Below are 18,896 nucleotides of genomic sequence, written 5' to 3'. Positions count from 1 at the left end.
CTAAAACTCTGTTATTGTGCATAGAGAAAACATGTCTAAGTAAGACTGAGAAGAGGAGGTGGAAAGAATTTTGGGCATGTTTCCTAAGGGAGCTAATCTTCATGTTTCCTTGGCTAAGGAATTACATGTTAGTTATTTTTAGATTTCAGTTCTAAGAACAATTTTTCTCTTTGAACAAAATGCCAATCTCACTTTTACTAATGAATAAGATTTATATAACTTATTTGTTTCCTGTCTTGTAATGGCCAAGAAGCTTACAATCAAAGTTAATGCTTTATTTAAAAAGATTAACTTAACCTAGGGTTTGATAAAAATCCTTGATTATGTTTAACTTCCTTCCAAAATTTTAATATTGTTATTATAAAAGAGTCTTTTATTTTATTTTATTTATTTATTTTTAAAGAGAGGGAGAAACATCAGTGTGTGGTTGTCCCTTGCATGTCCCAAACTGGGAACCTGACCTGCAACCCAGGCATGTTCCCTGACCGGGAATCAAACCGGCAACTCTTTTGGTTTGCAGGCCAGCACTCAATCCACTGAACCATGCCAGCCAGGGCAAGAGTCTATTATTTTAAAAAATACTTAGAGGTAGCTATATTATAAATAAGCTGCAAATAGTCTTCCTTCAAGAATTCTGTGTAAATCTAAGATGTTTTAAGTTTTATTTTTTAATTCCAGGTGTCGTTAGCAGAAACAAGGAGTTTCCATACAGGGTACCATTAGATTTGGTCCCCAAAACAAAAGTCAAAAGGATTGTGAGCGTAAAAGGTAAATTAACAAATAACATTTTTATTTCTCATTTCACTTTGTGCTTCAAACAAAAGTCAGATATCTTCATGATTGTTCTATTTCTCCTCTTCTCTACTCAGTAGCATATACAAATTTACCTCTGGGAGTACCCTACTCCTATTCCCGCCTGCCAATCCCAGACCACTTTTCCATCTATCTTCTTCCACTGGCCTGATTTAAATGGAGTCGTAGTCTCCATGCTGGAGGGTGGGGGCTGTCACTGGCCCAAAAGATTTCTCTACCATGGGGGTGCAGCTGCTTCTAGACTTAAGAACTGTCCATGATCTCAGCGGCCAGTCCTGTTCCAGAGCTCTACCAACTGTAAATGGCCCCCCAAAAGCAACACCACCCTCCTAAAGTACCAGTCCCTGAGGGTTCTCTTCCCTCCTGTGCATTTGCAAAAGCGGTGTCTTTGCTGGGTTTTCCCTCTCTCCAGCCTTTACAATTCAATGACATATCACCAAAATAACAGACGGTCCTGATTACACTTTATCTCACATAAAAATCTTAGAATCACTGCATGTTACTACTGCAAAGAGGACTTTTTCAGTTGGGTGCAACTGTGTTGTGTGTATAAGAACACGGTTTTCCCAGCATTGCCCAGTGGATTTTGGACAGGGCCCTTGCAGCACTCACCTAGTGCTCACAGTTCAGATTCTCTGCTTTGCTTTGTGGAAACGACTGATTAGTAAGGTTTACAACATCTTAATGCCATCAGCTAATTTGCCACGTACTCCATGCAGTAACTTGCCCACTCTATTCCACCAGTTTACCACCATATAACAGGGGTATTTTTTTTAACAAGATTACTTTATTTTATTTTATTTATCTGTTTTTAGAGAGAGGGGAAAGGAGAAAGAGAGGGAGAGAAACATCAATGTGCGGTTGCTTCTCACACGCCCCCGACTGGGGACCTGGCTTGCAACCTAGTCACGTGCCCTGACTGGGAATCGAACCAGTGACACTTTGTTCTCAGGCCGACACTTGATCCACTGAGCCACAGCAGCTATGGCGTAACAGGGGTATTTTTAAGCCTACTATTGGTGTTTCTTTTCAATTTAGCTTCCTAGCCAGATCTCTGTTTTTCAGCTCTCCAGTTCTGAGAAGTAATTCAACTGCCTAGATAAAAAGGAAAGAATAAGGATGCTTGCTCATCTATAATTAAAGTATACTGTTACTTAGAAATTGATTGTGTCTACTTTGAATTGTGTGTGTGTGTGTGTGTGTGTTTCAGGACTGCTTATGGGTGAGATCATGTCTGCAGTTCTGAGTCGGGAAGGTATTGATATCCTTACCCACCTCCCCAAGGGGAATGCAGAGGCAGACTTGATGAGCATTGTCCCAGTATTCTACGTTTATCATTACCTGGAAGCAGGAGATCACTGGAACATTCTTTCCCCTAACTCATTAACTGAAAAACAGTACCTGAAGAAAAAATTAAAAGAAGGTAAAAAAAAAAATTTATTTCACATATTATACATAAAAATCTTCTGTTTTTTAATTAATAGTTTAATTAAACTAGTATTTATGTTGTTATGAATTATACAAAAGCTTAGTTGTAAAAGCATTTCAGCAAAAAAAATTGTAAGGTAGACTCTACTATATGAATAAATACTACTTGCTGTTGCATTTTGGCTTAACTTACTAAAATGCCTGGATGAGAGTCAAGACACCTGCATTCCAAATCTATAGAGCACTTCCTTCCTTCTTTAACAAGCTGAGAATGTTTTACTTGATAATTCCCGATTTAAGTGATTTGTATACTTCATTTAAGAAGGTCAGTGTTGGCCACACCCAGAGCATATGCTTGCTGCCCAACACCAAAGGAAATGTATCGCTCCCAGGGGCTAATAAAGCACTGTTTGAGTAGGAAGAGGTCACTGAAGCACTGTCTTTTTCTGCTGCTTCTTAGGGGTGCTAAGCATCATGTCCTACCAAAATCCTGACTATTCTTATAGCATGTGGAGATATGGAGAAGCTAGTACTTGGTAAGTAGAAGGTTTGACTTGCATTTTATATAGTAGTTAATTAACTGGAGAATAACAACGTTAGTGGAAACTTCATTTGTTTAGTTGCTCAGGCTAAAAGCCTAGTCATCCTTCACTGCCTTCTTTCTCTTACAAGCCACATCTGATCCAGCAAATACTTTTGGCTCCACCTTCAAAATACATCCTGAATTTGACTACTTCTTATGACCTCCACTGGTCCGAGCCACTCTTGTCCCTCACCTGGATTCTTGCACTAGCCTCCTCAGGTTTTTCAGCTCTTGCCCCTCTTCAGTCTATGCTGCATAGCATCTGGAATGACCCTGTTACAACATAAGTTAGTTCATGCCATTGAAAACCATTCAGGAGCTTCCCATTCCCCAGGATAAAAAACGAAGTTCTTACTGTGATCTACAAGGCCCTCCATGGTCTGCCCCCATCCCCACCCCCACCTCTCCATCTGCATTCCCTTCTACTCTTGTTCATCCCACTTGCACCCCAGCGGCCCCCTTGCTGTCCTCAAACATGCCAGTCATGCTTATAAACTCAAGGCCTTTGCATTGACTGTTCCTTCTGTCCGGAATGCTCCCCCAGGTAGCAGCATAGCTTGCTTCTTTACCTCCCTCAGGTCTTTTCTAAAAGTCACCTTCTCAGCGAGGCCTGTGCTCCTCATTCTATCTAAAATCCTACCCCATTCCTATCCCAACACTTTATTTCCTTTCCCCCAACTTTCCTTTTTCTCCTTAGAATATATTACTAAAATTCTTTTTCTAACCTTTTTAAAGCATTTTTATTTATTGATTTGAGAGAGAGAGAACAAAAGAGAAAGAAACATAAATTTGTTGTTTCACTTATTTATGCATTCATTGGTTACTTCTCATATGTGCCCTGACCAGAGATCGAACCCACAACCTTGGCACATCAGGATGATGCTCTAACCAACTTAGCTATATGGCCAGGGCTAATCTTTTTTTTACTTGAATTTATCAGGATGGTTAATAAAATTATATATGATAGGTTTCAAGTGTACAATTTTATAATATATCATCTGTATATTGTATTGTGTGTTCATTATCCAAAGTCAAGTCTCCTTCTGTTGACATTTAGCCCCCCTTTACCCTCTTCTACCTGCCCTCACCCCCTTTTCCCTCTGGTAATCACCATAGTTGATGAGTTTTTTCCTTAATCCCTTCACCTATTTCGCCCAAACTCCCAACCCTCTCCCCTCTGACTATTACTAATATTCTTACTTATCTCACTTATTACCTGTCAGACAGCCACTGCCATTTAAGCTCTATATGGCCAATTCAAAGTATACGTAGCACGTGGTACATACCTGGCACATAGTAGGTACTCAATAAGTCCTTATTCAGTGAAGCATAGTAACTTCCTTTATTCTAATGATTTTGAGGGAAAGGCAGTCTGAATTAGTTAAATCCATATGGTGATCTATTTTCAAAAAATACTGTCATGCTTTGATAAAGTATTTACTAAAAACACGGTATGCCGTGTGCTTTGTAGGTTCTACAATATAAAACATTTTTAAATAAAGAGTTTATAATCTAGAATAATTGACTTTTTGATTATGCCCTTTAACTATTGAGAGGCCTCTGGATTTCATCCTGGATACTCTTATTTTCTGTAATGTCTCCCTAATCTCACCTTTGTCCATGACTTCTATAATATCTATGCCAATGATTCCCTAACTCTTTCTTAAGTGCCAGGTCCACATTTCTGGGCTATGGGAGCCAAAGGCCTTTCAAACACAATCCGTGATGAATTCATTCCTTTGTTCCTCTGCTCTCTTAATTAGAGCACAGCAATACTCTGTACTTTAACCCTGATTTGACTCCTCCCTTTCCTTTCGGCTTTCTGTCCCAGTCAGTCACCAAGTCTCACAGAAGTGGGTCTAACCTTGTGTGGATGGCACATTCAAAAGATGATATGCAAAAAGTATAGTGAATATATATTATTCATTTTAAAAAAGGAAAATGAAAACAAAATTTTTAAGTGAAGGAGCGAGTCAGGTGTCTCAACGGCATCTGGGAGCTGAAGAATGGGCAGCTCTATGGTGACTGAGTGAGGGGCAGGGGACCAGGGAGGGGAATAAAGGCATAAGAGGCATAGAGGAGATTGTGAATTAGATCCTCTCTGATATTCTTTGAGCGATGTTAGTAAAGACTTAAATAGCTTTTTGACTGAGTAATTATAATAACTAAAGCTTCCTTGTGAGGTGGTAAGTCCTAAATCAATGGCAGAGTGCAAGGGGAAGCGGGTAAACACTCCCACAGATGGTGGGGAAGGGCGTTCAGGCCTCAGGAAGGGATTTAGCTGAGACATCCTGTACACATTTTACAATCTAGAATTTTATGGTTTTGCTCTTCCCCATTTCATGTTCATGGGTCAGTACCCTGACTCACTACTATGTGTTTCACTACCCTTGTCTTTAACTTGAAACAGTAAACTCTTTTTATCATCAGGCGTCAATTTTTAGCTTGTGTGCAGGCAAACAGTGTTGCCATCATGAAGACGTGTGGCTCACATTTGTTGACTGAATGTTTTTGGAGATCTTCCTGAAATCTTCCCTTCTTTTGTAAAATGGTGACAACTTACTTTGAAATTTCATGTTTTAAAATGTTATTGCCTTTTAAAGAATAAACACTGGCCCTGGCTGGATTAGAGTGTGGTCCTGATACGTCAAGAGTGCAGGTTCAGTCCCTGGTCAGGGCACATACAAGAATCAACCAATGAGTGCACAAATAAGTAAACAACAATCAATGTTTCTCTCTCTCTCTGTCTCCCCCTCCTCCCCCCAAATCAATCAATAAATAAAAAAGGGATTTACAGAAATTGAAAGCCGAAAGGGATTCAATGTCTAAATATTTATTTGATTTTTGTCTTAAAGGTTAACAGCTTTTGTTTTAAGAGTACTGGGACAAGTACATAATTATGTACCTCAGGACCAAAATTTAATTTGTAATTCTTTAATATGGCTGATTGAGAATTGTCAACAATCAGACGGAGTTTTCAAGAAACATTCCAATTATCAACCATTAAAATTACAGGTAAGGAAACCAAATGTAACAGATTCGCGATAGTTTTATTTACAAGTTTGAGTTTCATTCTCATCCTATTTCAGGAGGATGAAGAAAAGAAGATAAAATATACGTAATCCCATGAGAAACTCCTCTTGTAGACAGGCAAAGAATTTGAATGGTCTTCTTGTACTGCCTTTCAGACTATCTATTATAGGTCAGGTAAATATCGTAGACATCTTGTCTAACAGGCATTGATGGTTCATGGGGAGCGAGTGCTAGAGATCTCAGTATGGGTAAAATGCACTAATCTGTTCATGTACCCTTGGTATGGAAGCTGTACCTGAAGTTCAGAACCTTCTTACAGGGTAAGACTGCAAGGTGTTGTCATGAAAGGTGGGAGGGACCCTATTTACACTCTGTTGGAAAGAGAGATTGGAGTCAATTTATTACAAAGTGCAACAAAGTGTTGTTTGAGATTAGAATCTATTTATATGCTTGATATACAAAGTAATTTCAATATTGCTCTAATATATTTTACTCCTTAGAATTTTTTTTTTAAGTTTCAACAGTTTTGTTGTTGTTTTGCCTGCCCCAATCCAATCCTTTTAATGTCAGACACAAGGGGCTTCCTGGCTACCAAGAGTCTCGTAATGGTCCCCTGTTTCACCAATAGCAGATGAGGACTCCCGCAAGGTACACAGGCAACTGACAGCAACATTTGAAGAGTAAATTGCTACAACAATTATTTTTTTCTTAAGATGTCCACCCATCCATCCATCTGTCTACATTCATTCAACAAACATTTGCTGGGCACCTAGTACATGCAAGGGCCTATTTTGAGCAGCATGGGGGAGGAAGAGTGGGAAGGATGGACCAGACAGTATCCCTGCCACAGAGAAGCTCACACACTGGTAGAGAAAGTGGAGTAAAAATACTAGCGACTCTAATCAAGACATAAGTGTGTGTGTTCATTCATTTGCTCAATAACTATTCATTGAACGTGTACCAAGTACTACATGGTAGGGACACAACAGTGAACAAAACAGGTGTCGTCACTGAGGCCACAGAGCTTAGAATCTTACAGAGATACTGAGTAGGTAATTTCAAGTGTGTGATACATGTGAAGGGAAGGGAAATATTGTTTCATTGAAAGCAGGGGATCTAATCTATGGAGAAGTTGAAAAAATGAATTCCCAGGCTCCTGGGGAGCTGGGGGGTGGGGGGTGGGGAGTGGTCAGGAAGAGTGTTCCAAGTGGAGCAACAGCATGTCTGGCATTTTTGAAGTGGGGAAGGGGAGTGGTTCATCCAAAGAGCTGGAGCTAAGAGAGCTAGGGGGTGAGCAGCCTGACATAAAACTGGAGAGGTACTAGAGGTCACTTCGTGGAAGGTCTTAGAAGCATTGCATTGGAATGTCACTGCCCCAAGAGAAAACAAATATGGGAGAATAGTGGCAGAATAGTGCTTTGTGCATTTTAACAGGGTCTTGATGGAGGGGGAGAATTGGGAAGTGGTGAAGGGGTATGAAGTGGAGCTACGGGGCGGGGAGGTGAGGGAGAGGAGGGCATGTCTGAGGCACGAAGGAAGAAAGACCGAGTTTACTGAGAAAGGGCCAGCAGTCCAGTTAGAGTGTAGGAAAGGAGGTAGGGAAAGTAAGCTCAAAATGCAGATGAGAACCAGGTCATTTCGCTTTAAAGATGCCATTTCACTCTCTTCTGCAATTATTTTTAGGGAAACTCATATACTGAACCCCAAGAGAACGCCTTGTATCTTACAGCCTTCACAGTGATTGCAATAAGAAAGGCTTTTGACATATGCCCGCTAATGGTAAGTATGAGTTTTCTTTCTCCACTGCCCGTCATCTATTTCTGTACCATATACTGGGGCAGGAGTGGGGGGCAGATCTTGAAAATAACTGTGACTCTAGAAAAAAGAATTATGATAAATTAGAGGCCACCTAATCCAACCCACTCGACAGTTGAGAAAACCGAGGCCTATGGACAGGTAAATTTAATTTTTCCATTTTACAGGCTTCTGAGTCACAAAGCCTTCTGACTGTGATGACAGAATGGCCTGGCATCCCCAGCTCCCTTCTCTTGTCTCTGCCAAGTCTTATGATCTGTATATGACTCTTATCTATAGCTGAGGTGCTCTGTATCATGGAACTACTGAGGATACACAATAGCATGTTTGCTTCTTTGGGTTGTGCTATTTCATTTGCTTGGAAGCTGAGGGGAAAAGGGGGAGCATTCACTCAAGTGAATCACCATGAAAGATTCTGAGGAGTAATAGAGCTGAAACTCTGATCCAAGAAGAGACAGGTCCCTCAGCTGAGGTTAAACACGCCTGCCTACACGTGAGAAGTAAATCAGACAAGTCCTTCAAACCAGCGTTCAGAATGAAGATGGAAAAACCCAAGGGGGTTTGTAGGACTTGAAGCATAAAACAAAATAATGTTTTCAGTTTGCTTTAAGAAAATTGTTATTTATACTTAACAAGACAAAATCATCGATGAGGCCCAGTTCCCAGGGACGTAGAGGACCAGCTGACACCCAGCAGTGCATGGGTGAGATACAGTTGGAGCTGGGAGAGGAGCCGGGCACGAGGTCAGCAGCCCTACACCACGCTTTCCCCTGACCACTTATTCAAAATAGCTCTTAGTTTTGTCTCAGGACAAAGCAATAGAGACTTTTTTCCCCCAGAAGTCCTTAGGATCAAAAAGTTTTTTGGCAGCTTAGCTCTCTTTTCTGCTAATGCCGGTTTTATTTAGTAAAATTTCTTTTGAAAACGTGCACCTGTCTCAGTTATGCTGAGGAAAAACGATGGAAGCGGTGTCTGTGCTTCATGCTCTTTCTCCCCAGAGGCCAGGTCTGGCTTGGGAAGTAGAAGCTAAAGGGAAAAACCTCCAGAGGGAGAAGAGAATGCAGGGGCAAGGAACTTGACCCAATTTGGACAACCTCATTTTCGCGTCTGTGATTATGCTCTGCTCCTGCTCCCAGAAGGATTTGCTTTAGCCAGACCCCATCCATTTCCATTAGGTCATTTCTCTTTCCACCCTTTGTCTCACCTACTCCAGGATGGTGCCACCTGGGGGTAGTTCCCATTAGTTGATAGGTTGATGCTTCACAAAGAAACTTAGGTATCTTCTGCCCTTGTTTCCAGAAAGTCAGCACAGCTCTAACGAAAGCTGAGACCTTCCTGCTTGAAAATGCCCTCTCGGCCCAGAGCACCTTTACACTGGCCATCGCTGCTTACGCTCTTTCCCTGGGAGATAGAAGCCATTCACAGTTCCATTCCATTGTCTCAGCTCTTAAGAAGAAAGCTTTAAATAAAGGTATGTGTTGTTCCATACATTTTTTGGCAAGTGTTTTACTAATTATATAGCGTCTGCTCATTCTGGGAAGTAAGTAGTGGCATGTAAAGTTGAGTAACACACAATCCCTGGCCTCAAGGAACAGGCCATCACAATGCAGTATAATAAGTGCCTTTATTCACTTATTTATTCATTCATTCAACACATATTTATTCATTCCTAAATCTAGTAAGTATGTATCGAGGACCTCCTAGGTACCTAGCACTGTTCTAGGTTCTGGAGATAAAGCAACAACAACATCCAGGCCCTCATGAAACTTACTTTCTACTTAGGGAGAAATAAACACAGTAAATAAGTCGTCGTCGTCGTCGGCAGCCGTCCGTCTCGAGAGACGATGGTGTAGCTTCTTAAGAGTCTATCTGCACCGCCGAGAATGGCTGTGCAGTCCGACTCGGGAGTGACATGGTATCTGTCTCCTCCCGTGTTGAATCGACATCTTGCGATGACGCTGAAGCTACAGAGCCTGGGCAGGGTAATATGGAGGGTCTGCTGTTGCCCATGCAGCAGACCCCCCCTCTCTTCGCAGCTGAAGGATCCAAGGGAAAGACGGAGTCAATACAGCTTGGGTTCAGGTGCGCCGCAGGAGTTGCCGGTGTTGACTACAACGTCAAACCGCCTTAGGGACTCCGGCTCCGGATTTTCTGTCGGGGTTTACTCCCTTAGCCTTTCCCCTGAAGAGGTATGCCGCAAGGCAGCGGAGGTTTTTTGGAGTCAGAGTTTTCCTTCTCTGATGTGCCCTGACTGGAAGATCGAACCAGCGACACTTAGCTCGCAGGCCGACGCTCAATCCACTGAGCTAAACCAGCCAGGGCGAATAAACCAACCAGTAAATAAGTAAAACACTGAATATAGTGACTAGCTGGATGATGACTGATATGAAGAAAAATCAAGCAGGGAAGGGAGGCAGGGTGATCAGGCTTAAGTGTCACTGAGAAGGTGGTATTTGATTTGAAAGCTGAAGGAGGTGAGGTGAGGAAGTGAACCAGTGGCCATCTAGAGGGGTGTTTCTGGTGGAGAAACAGCATGTGTATATATCCCGAGGCAGGAGCCTGCCTGGGGCCCCAACAGTGGCAGGGAGGCCAGTGAGGCAGGAGCGGAGTGAGATGAGGGGTAGAGAGCGAGGTAAGGGAAGGACAGGGTGAAGCAGTCTTCTAGGGCCTTGGAGACCATTATAGGAACCCTACAGAACGCCTGTATGCAGTTGTGCAAAGTACAAGGCACTCAGGCAAGCCAGTAAATTGAGACTGAATCCAGCCTGTGCTTCACTTCCTCAGCCTGACACCATGGTCTGGGTCTGCCTCCATCCTGAGTCTCAGTCACCTCAAGGTGCCATGCGAGCCAGTGGGAGCCCTTGAACTTGAATTTCCACTTTAAGTGAGAAGGGAAGGCATTGGAGGATTTTGAGCAGGAAGTGCACAACTTGGCTTATATTGGACCAGGTTGGCTATAAAAGTATATATTTTATTTTGAAGACTAAAGATACTGCTTCCTGTAGGTCAAGAGTAAAGCAATAGAGAGTAGAGTGGTCATAGGCTAATGTGCCTATATCAGCACAGGCATGGTTGAGCACTTCTTAGGCCTTTTGTGGCTGAGGTTTTCTAAAAGTCGAAAAAATCTTACATGATGTTTATCACCATCTACAAAATTTGACTTCTGTCATCATTTAAAAATGATTGAATCTTAACATACATCTCAAAACCACTTACATAATATTTGTACTAACACAAAAGAAATATCTTGAGTATTGTAAGATATGGATCATAAAATTATAGAATTTAAGAGCTGGAAGAGAACTTAATTCAAATAATACTTGAGCTGGAAGTATCTTTAAAAACCAAACATTTCTGCCCTGGCTGGTGTGGCTCAGTGGATTGAGTGCCAGCCTGCAAACCAAAAGGTTGCTGGTTCCATTCCTGGTCAGAGAACATGCCTGGGTTTGGGGCCAGGTCCCCGTTTGAGGGCGTGCAAGAGGCAACCAAAGTTTCTGGATCTCTCCCTCTCTTTCTCCCTTCCCCTCTCTCTAAAAATAAATAAATAAAATCTTTAAAAAAATATTTCTTTCTGAATACAGAAAATCTGAGTTTCTGAGAGGGAAGGAAAACATCTTGCCCAAAGATGCAAAGAACAGAGTCCTGAATTTTAAACAGACATATCAAAATGATTGCTTAATATGCTTTCCTGTTGTTTTTTTTTTAATTTGTTTTAAAAAAGGATTTGAAGTTACAGACTTAAATTTCTAGGGCAGTAACAAACAAATATAATTTAGAACCTAATTTATGAAAAGTGCTGCATATATGAAATTATCTTTAGTGCTTTAAATTGGGAGCAAATAATAAAAGACTGAACCATGGCTTTAAGTGTGATCTCACAATTTGCAGAATGTAGATCTTTTTATGTCAAGGGATTTCTTAAGTGCTGAAAGCAATAGAGGTCCTTAGGCAACCTAAGGATGGGGGCTGGTTGCCAGGGGAACCAACCATGTGATTAGAGGGTTGGAACTTACAGTACCTGCCCGCCCCCAAGCTCCAGGAAGGAGAAAGGGGTTAGAGGTTAAATTAGTCATCAATGGCCAATACTTTAATTGATCATGACTATGTAATGAAGCCTCCATAAAAATTTAAAAGGACAAGATATAAAGGGATTCCAGGTTGGAACAGGTGGAGATTCAGGCCAAGTGGTGCACCTGGAGAAGGCATGGAAGCTCTGCGCCCATTCCCTACACCTTGCCTTGTGCATCTCTGTTGTCTGCCTATTCCTGAGTTCTATTCTTTTATAATAAACTGGTAATCTAGTAAGTAAAATGCTTCTCTGAGTCCTGTCAGCTGCTCAAGCAAATTAATCAAACCTGCGAAGGAGGGTCTTTGGAACCTCCGTTTATAACCAGTTGGTCTGAAGTACAGTAACAACCTGGATTGGGATTAGCATCTGAAGTGGGGGTGGTTGTGGGGGAGACCATCTTGTGCTACTGAACTCTTAACCTGTTGAATCTAATGCTGTCTCTGGGTAGATAGGATCAAAACTGAGTTGAATTCTCCGACACACTGCAGGTGTCCGAAAAACTGTTTGTTGGTGTGGGGGAAAACCCCTCTCCCCCTGCAGACTGAGTCTCAGAACTATCCTCTGCTACCAAAAGACGTGGGCATTCCATACTGACCTTTTTAAATAAAGGCAAATGCCACTGTATTAAAGGATCTTGTTTTGTATTGGTCACCTTGAGGAAGTTCTTACAAAAGAATAAGAAACTTCTGAAAACCAGAAGGCCTTTGTCAAAAGAAACTGCTAAAAATCTGCTAGACTTGCTGTGACAAAGTCACATTTTTAACCATATTAATCAGCGTGATTTGTTGGTGTTCAGGTAACTTACCCACTTACCGTTTTTGGAAAGATGATACTCAAGAGCAAGATAGCCCTGTGCCTAACCCTGGTACAGCACATACAGTGGAAACCACTGCCTATGCTTTACTTACCTTCTTGAACTTAAAAGATATAAATTATGTCAACCCAGTCATCAGATGGCTATCTGAAGAGCAGAGGTATGGAGGTGGCTTTTACTCGACCCAGGTAATGTGTCTTTGTCTTGTTTCATCCTCCTGAAAATGGTTGCTGCATCCCTCATCACACATTCCATACTCATTCTGGCATGTAATAGATGGGAATAAATAACTAGAATTGAAGGACTCTCAGAGGTTATCTGCATTGACACCTTTCTAATACAGAGGAACAAATCAACCCTGAGAGGTTCATACGGAGTTAGTGGCCAACTCCAGATCAAAACTCAGTTCTCCTGACTCTTAAGTCCAGCACTTCTTTTATGATCTTAATGACTATGAGTGACTAATAAGGTTATCAGCAATTATGTTACATCCTATGTCATAAACAGTGGCTACCATGTAGACAAAGATACTGATGTTTCCCCCCCCAAGAATAAATAAAAAGTGACAGAAATATTGATTGTTACACGTGTATCTACCAATGTGTATATTTTGCATTGTAACTATTATGTAGTTATATAGCATACACCTATATTCAAGTTTAGTTCAAATGTTAATCTTCTCTATTTCCTGGATGTTTGGGCATAACAGTGTGCGAATATGTACATAAAATTTAGAGCTATGGGGTTCTTCAGGATTACTTTAGTGATCATCTAATCCTGGAGGCAATGGGCTTCATCTTGGGTACCACTATAGGCTTAGCAGGAAATAGTGACCCATTGATTAGCATTGGCTGCCAAGGACACGGCCGACAGGACAGCCATGTATTTGACATCTCTGATGTGTTTACATTTCTAATTTTGTAGATGAGAAAGATGAGGTCCAGAAAAATTAAGTGAATTCATTTATTCCTCCTTCAACAAATGTGTACCTACTACAGGTAATGGATGCCAGAAAAGATATAATACTTCCCCTCTGACACTTACAGTACAACAGAGGAGGCCAACAAGAAACTATAAAGAAAAATATTACCAATTGAGATGCACACTCTAAAGGGCAGAAAGGGAACCTTAAATAAGGAGAAGGGGGAGCTTATTTATGGCTTCAACTGAAACCTAAGGATCAGAAGGGAAGAGTCATGCAAGAAGTTGGAGTCATTCTTCAAAGAGTGACTTGCTTGTGGTCATAAGCTCAGGATTGTGCAGAAATCTGAACCTGAAGCCACACGTCTTTACTGTCCCTGCTGAGAGTAACATCCTTATTGGGGAGGGAGAGAACTGCCTTTCACCTCCACAAGGGGACCCTTACCCGGTGTCCCTCAGTCTGCTCCATCCACTCATAAGAAAGGGATTTGCAAACAGAGAGCATATAAATTAGCTAAACCTGTTTTTATGCCTTGCTGCTTGTTGATAGGATACAATTAATGCCATCGAGGGCCTGACAGAATATTCACTCCTGACTAAACAACTCCACTTGAATATGGATATCAGTGTCTCTTACAAGCATAAAGGTGACTTCTACCATTATAAGATAACAGAGGAGAATTTCCTTGGGAGGCCAGTAGAGGTAAGTGAAAAATGTTTTATAATTTTTATAATTGGATGGGACCTTAGAAATCCTCTGTTTCACCTTTTTTGTCAGCAGCCGTCCGTCTCGAGAGACGATGGTGTAGCTTCTTAAGAGTCTATCTGCACCGCCAAGAATGGCTGTGCAGTCCGACTCGGGAGTGACACGGTATCTGTCTCCTCCCGTGTTGAATCGACATCTTGCGATGATGCTGGAGTGTCCTCTCCAGTGAAGCTGAAGCTACAGAGCCTGGGCAGGGTGATATGGAGGGTCTGCTGTTGCCCATGCAGCAGACCCCCCCTCTCTTCGCAGCTGAAGGGTCCAAGGGAAAGACGGAGTCAATACAGCTTGGCTTCAGGTGCGCCGCAGGAGTTGCCGGTGTTGACTACAACGTCAAACCGCCTTAGGGACTCCGGCTCCGGATTTTCTGTCGGGGTTTACTCCCTTAGCCTTTCCCCTGAAGAGGTATGCCGCAAGGCAGCGGAGGTTTTTTGGAGTCAGAGTTTTCCTTCTCTGATGTGCCCTGACTGGAAGATCGAACCAGCGACACTTAGCTCGCAGGCCGACGCTCAATCCACTGAGCCAAACCAGCCAGGGGTTCATACATACATACATACATACATACATACATACATATAATAGAAAGAAATTTTGACTTAGAATGTAATTCACTCATCCCAGTGTATCTGGTCCCTGCTAGATGAGGATCTTTTCATGATCCTACTGTAGGCCTGACATCAGGAGCCAAAAATATGACTTTCCAAAAAGAATATGGAATTTCTTGTACTCCACTATTTTAGACCAAAATTTGTACCCATACAGAATGAATGCCAAAAATTCTGCACTTCTATTTTTCCTTGCTTGTAGAGTTTCAACACACATCTTCGTTGATCAGGCTGAAATTTGATTTGGTTGAAAATGGGTGTGAAGGTTGGCTGGTACCTCCATCTCCTTCCCCAAACTCCTAGCAAATAAGTAGCTGTTTCTTAGATGCATCCTTGCCTCCAGGAAGGTATCAAGTTAGATGGGAGGACTATCTTTATATCTTTCTTGTTTTGTTTTCAAACCATGAGGTGGGACAAGTAGGGAATCCTCAGTAAAGTACTAAGACTTAGTACCTTATTAGGTAGTAAGTCTTGAATAGATGTTATATGAGGTAAAATATGTTAGATTTCTCGACAAAACTGGTATTTTCATGTTGTGAAAAATAAAATAGATTTGAATCTAACATGCAAATAGAAGTGGATCTTGTTTGCCTAGGCACTGTATTCTCTCATTCTAGACTTTTTTTTCTAGAAGCTACAGGGGCTTTTTCTCAACCAATTTTCTATAAAATAGATTCTAAAATAATTTCAATTTACAAACTTTGAAATGTCTTTTTTATCATTTAAATTGTTATTTACAGGAGAAGACTTACTTCAATGTCTGTAAATATGTATATTCAGTTCCAGGTTAACATAGAGAATTCCACTTACAGTAAATAAAAATAATTATTTTATTCTTGTTTATTCTATTATACCTGTCCCAAAACTTCCTCCTTTAATCTGGTGTACTTTACATATTTCAAAAAGAACTTATGTGCAGAAAGAAAATGAATTACAATGTGTAAGTGGGCATTCTTTGGAATTAGAATAACCAGTTCATGTGAAAGTGACATAATCAAGGACAGTGTGTTTCATAGGGTACAAAATAAAGGGCTTCCAAATTTCTCTGAGATGTCAAAAATCCCAGCTCATATCTGGATGGCTCAGATAAGTATAGAAAACTATGTCACTTTGGGAAATGTTAAAAATGATATGTAATATTTTGTCATTATAGAAGTGAAGGATTATCCTTAAAGCGTTACACGAGGATGTAAACACTTGCATTTATTAATATAGCTTAATGTATGTTTTTTGTTAGGAGTTTTAGGAATGACAAGTAATTTAAATTTTATAAATGTCATATGTAGTAAAAGCCTCATCAGCATACTGTCACATACAACACATACACAGATGAGGGTGAACACATACCAAAAGAGATGGAGAAAAAGTTCACTATATCTTTAAACAACAGGAGCAAAAAGCTTTGTTTAGGAATTTGGTTTCCTAAAGTTCTGGAGGGTCCAGCTATACTCATTATCTACTGTTAGTGTAAAATTCATATAATAAATACATATATCTTTTAGAAATTATTTAGGACCATTTCATTGATGGTTATTACTTCCAGAGCTGAGTTAAAACTAACTTACGCTTTTATTTTACAAAATAATTGGTAAGCAATAGCTGCCATTAAATTGTCTAATTCAAGTACTTGCCTGTTGACTACCCTCACTCACTACAGGCTTCATTACCATCATTAAAGCAAACTAAATACATCAATAACCATTAATGTTGCTGCAAAATAATTCAATAACAAGTTGGAAAGTAATGATAAAATATTTGCTATACTATTTTAGAATATTGAGTCTTTTGACAATGATGTACTGAGTTTACCTAAATTAACATATGGGATAACACTCTTTAATATTTTATGGCATATGTTCTCAGGACTTGTTCTGATTGTACTTCATTCTGGTTGTTTCTGACCCATTTCATAATTTCACTCATCACTGTAAAACCAAGCTCGTGTTTCCACATGCTAGTTTCTCCTCCACCCTGGGAAAATTGACTTTGCACCACTGCTTCACGTTCCAATCAGACTGTAATTTGGGAAACAATATTCCACAGCGATTGTGCCTTTGGATGCTGACAAGCCAGCAAACCTGAACAAACACTTCTCCGAAGAGGACACACAGAATGTCCATAGACACATGAAAAAATGCTCAACATCATTAGCCATCAGGGAGATGCAAAAAAATATATATATATATATATTTATTTTATAAATATATCTACTCACTACGAAAACATACAGTGAATGCCTTTTGTGTCCTAAGCAAGGGCGCCTACTATGTTCTCAGCACTGGAGATTCAAAAGTAAAGTGCAGAGAACCTGAGTGTGTGTGTGTGTGTGTGTGTGTGTGTGTGTGTGTGTGTCAGGAGCAGGGAGAACAGTCATTGAAACAGACAGTGCAAAGTAAGAGCTTGGTAGGTACATGGAAGGACAGAAAAGGACCTCCTGAGCCAGCCTGAGAGGAGGAGGAGTTTGTCAGATGCATCCAGATGAGCAGGTTCCATCTGGAAGAATTTAGCAGGTGAAGAAAAGGGAAGAACGTTTCAGACATAGAGCAAGCACGAAGGTACAGCTGTAGGTAAGAGAAAAGACACATCTGGGAGTCGTCCGGAGGTTCTGTCCAGCCTGCTCATGCGTGCCCACTGTGGCCACAATGGAATTGACCTTTAACTTGCCCCATGTCCTTTACTACTAGTGGATTTTAAAAAATGAAAACCTTAATATCCTGTGAGAATTTTCCAAAGAAAAGGACACACTGGAAAAACTAGGTTCCACATTAATAATAGTAGCTGTCAGTATGCAGCTATAATACATATTTTTCCAATGACCACATTTTAGATTATAGTTCTTATAGTCCACATTCTCCACAAATTCATGTTTGTGAAAAGTAAATAAGCATGTTTGTGAAAAGTAAATTTAATGGAAAAATTACAAACTAGTAGCTCATAGTGTGTGCATCTATATATATGTGTGTGTATATATAAAGATGGATATAGATAGAGATGTAGATATAGACATATTCCAACATTTATTTTTTAATCCAATATGTATGTATTTATTTTTTCTATTTTATCCTCACCTGATAGATTTTAGAGAGAGGCGAAGGGCTAGAGAGAGAAAGAGGGGGAGAGAAACACTGGTGCGGGAGAGAACTCAGCTACTCCTTGCACAGGCCTTGAACGGGAACCGCAACCCAGGCATGTGCCCCAACCAGGAATTGAACCCACGACCCCCCGGTTTACGGGATGATGCTCCAACCAACTGAGCCACACTGGCCACGGCTAATCCAATATTTAAGTCTGAAAACAAGCAAAACTTCTTTGGCAGAAGGGCTGGCGATGAGTTGGCCTAGCCACTTGCCTCATCCTCCTTTCTCAGCCTTCTCCACCGGGGGTGTGCTGAGCCACTTCTACACACCCGGTGGCGCTCTGTGCGTCTCAGTAGGCAGATGATTACAAGAAGATTAAAGGACTTGTCCCTCAGTGACTATTAAAATAGTTGAAATTCCACAGGAGTTCCTGGTTTTCAGCAGGTCCCCCTTTATCTACAGACCGGAGGAGGTCTCTGGCTCTCAGTACCGGCCACTGAGCATAGCTGCAGCTCCCCAAACTGCACCCTGGAATTTTTTTTTGGAGGTCTTCCACTTCTAGATGTGTGTAAAAGTCTCAGCATATTTGGTTTAAATTTAAAGTGATGCAGGCGTTGAGAGGTCAGTATTGCCTAAATGCCCAAAAAATCTCCCAGACATCCAAAATATTCAAGACTTAGGATGCCAGTTATAACACCAAAGAACATCATCTCTCTAGTAAGTTTCTTCAGCAAATATAACCTTTTATTTCTGAACTGTACACAAATAGTCACTTTCCCAGTGTTTCAGCTATCTAATTTTGTAAAGAAAACTCTCTCAAACCTTAGTGACGTAGAATAATACCGTTTTATTATCTCATGATTCTGAGTCAGAAGTGTGAGTGGAGTTCATCTCTATGGTTCTTCTGCTGGGTGTGGCATTGACTGGGGTGCTGACCAAACCAGCCTCACTCACATGGCTGGCAGCTCAGATACA

General features: G+C 40.9%; 1 protein-coding gene across 1 annotated transcript in view; it reads left to right on the top strand.

The window, feature by feature from the left end:
• Positions 1-18,896, top strand: part of LOC150013628 (complement C5-like) — a 91,692-nt gene that overhangs the window by 54,453 nt on the left and 18,343 nt on the right. The window contains exons 23-30 of the mRNA XM_090274651.1: positions 679-768; positions 2,024-2,236; positions 2,702-2,777; positions 5,680-5,839; positions 7,541-7,636; positions 8,972-9,143; positions 12,538-12,743; positions 14,027-14,179. Coding sequence (XP_090130777.1) covers positions 679-768; positions 2,024-2,236; positions 2,702-2,777; positions 5,680-5,839; positions 7,541-7,636; positions 8,972-9,143; positions 12,538-12,743; positions 14,027-14,179 — 1,166 coding nt within the window. The remainder of the gene's footprint in view (positions 1-678; positions 769-2,023; positions 2,237-2,701; positions 2,778-5,679; positions 5,840-7,540; positions 7,637-8,971; positions 9,144-12,537; positions 12,744-14,026; positions 14,180-18,896) is intronic.

This window comes from Furipterus horrens, unplaced genomic scaffold (genome assembly GCF_987537825.1).
Source record: "Furipterus horrens unplaced genomic scaffold, mFurHor1.1.pri manual_scaffold_4, whole genome shotgun sequence".
Classification (NCBI taxonomy): Eukaryota; Metazoa; Chordata; class Mammalia; order Chiroptera; family Furipteridae; genus Furipterus; species Furipterus horrens.
This window is presented reverse-complemented; position numbering and strand designations above follow the sequence as displayed.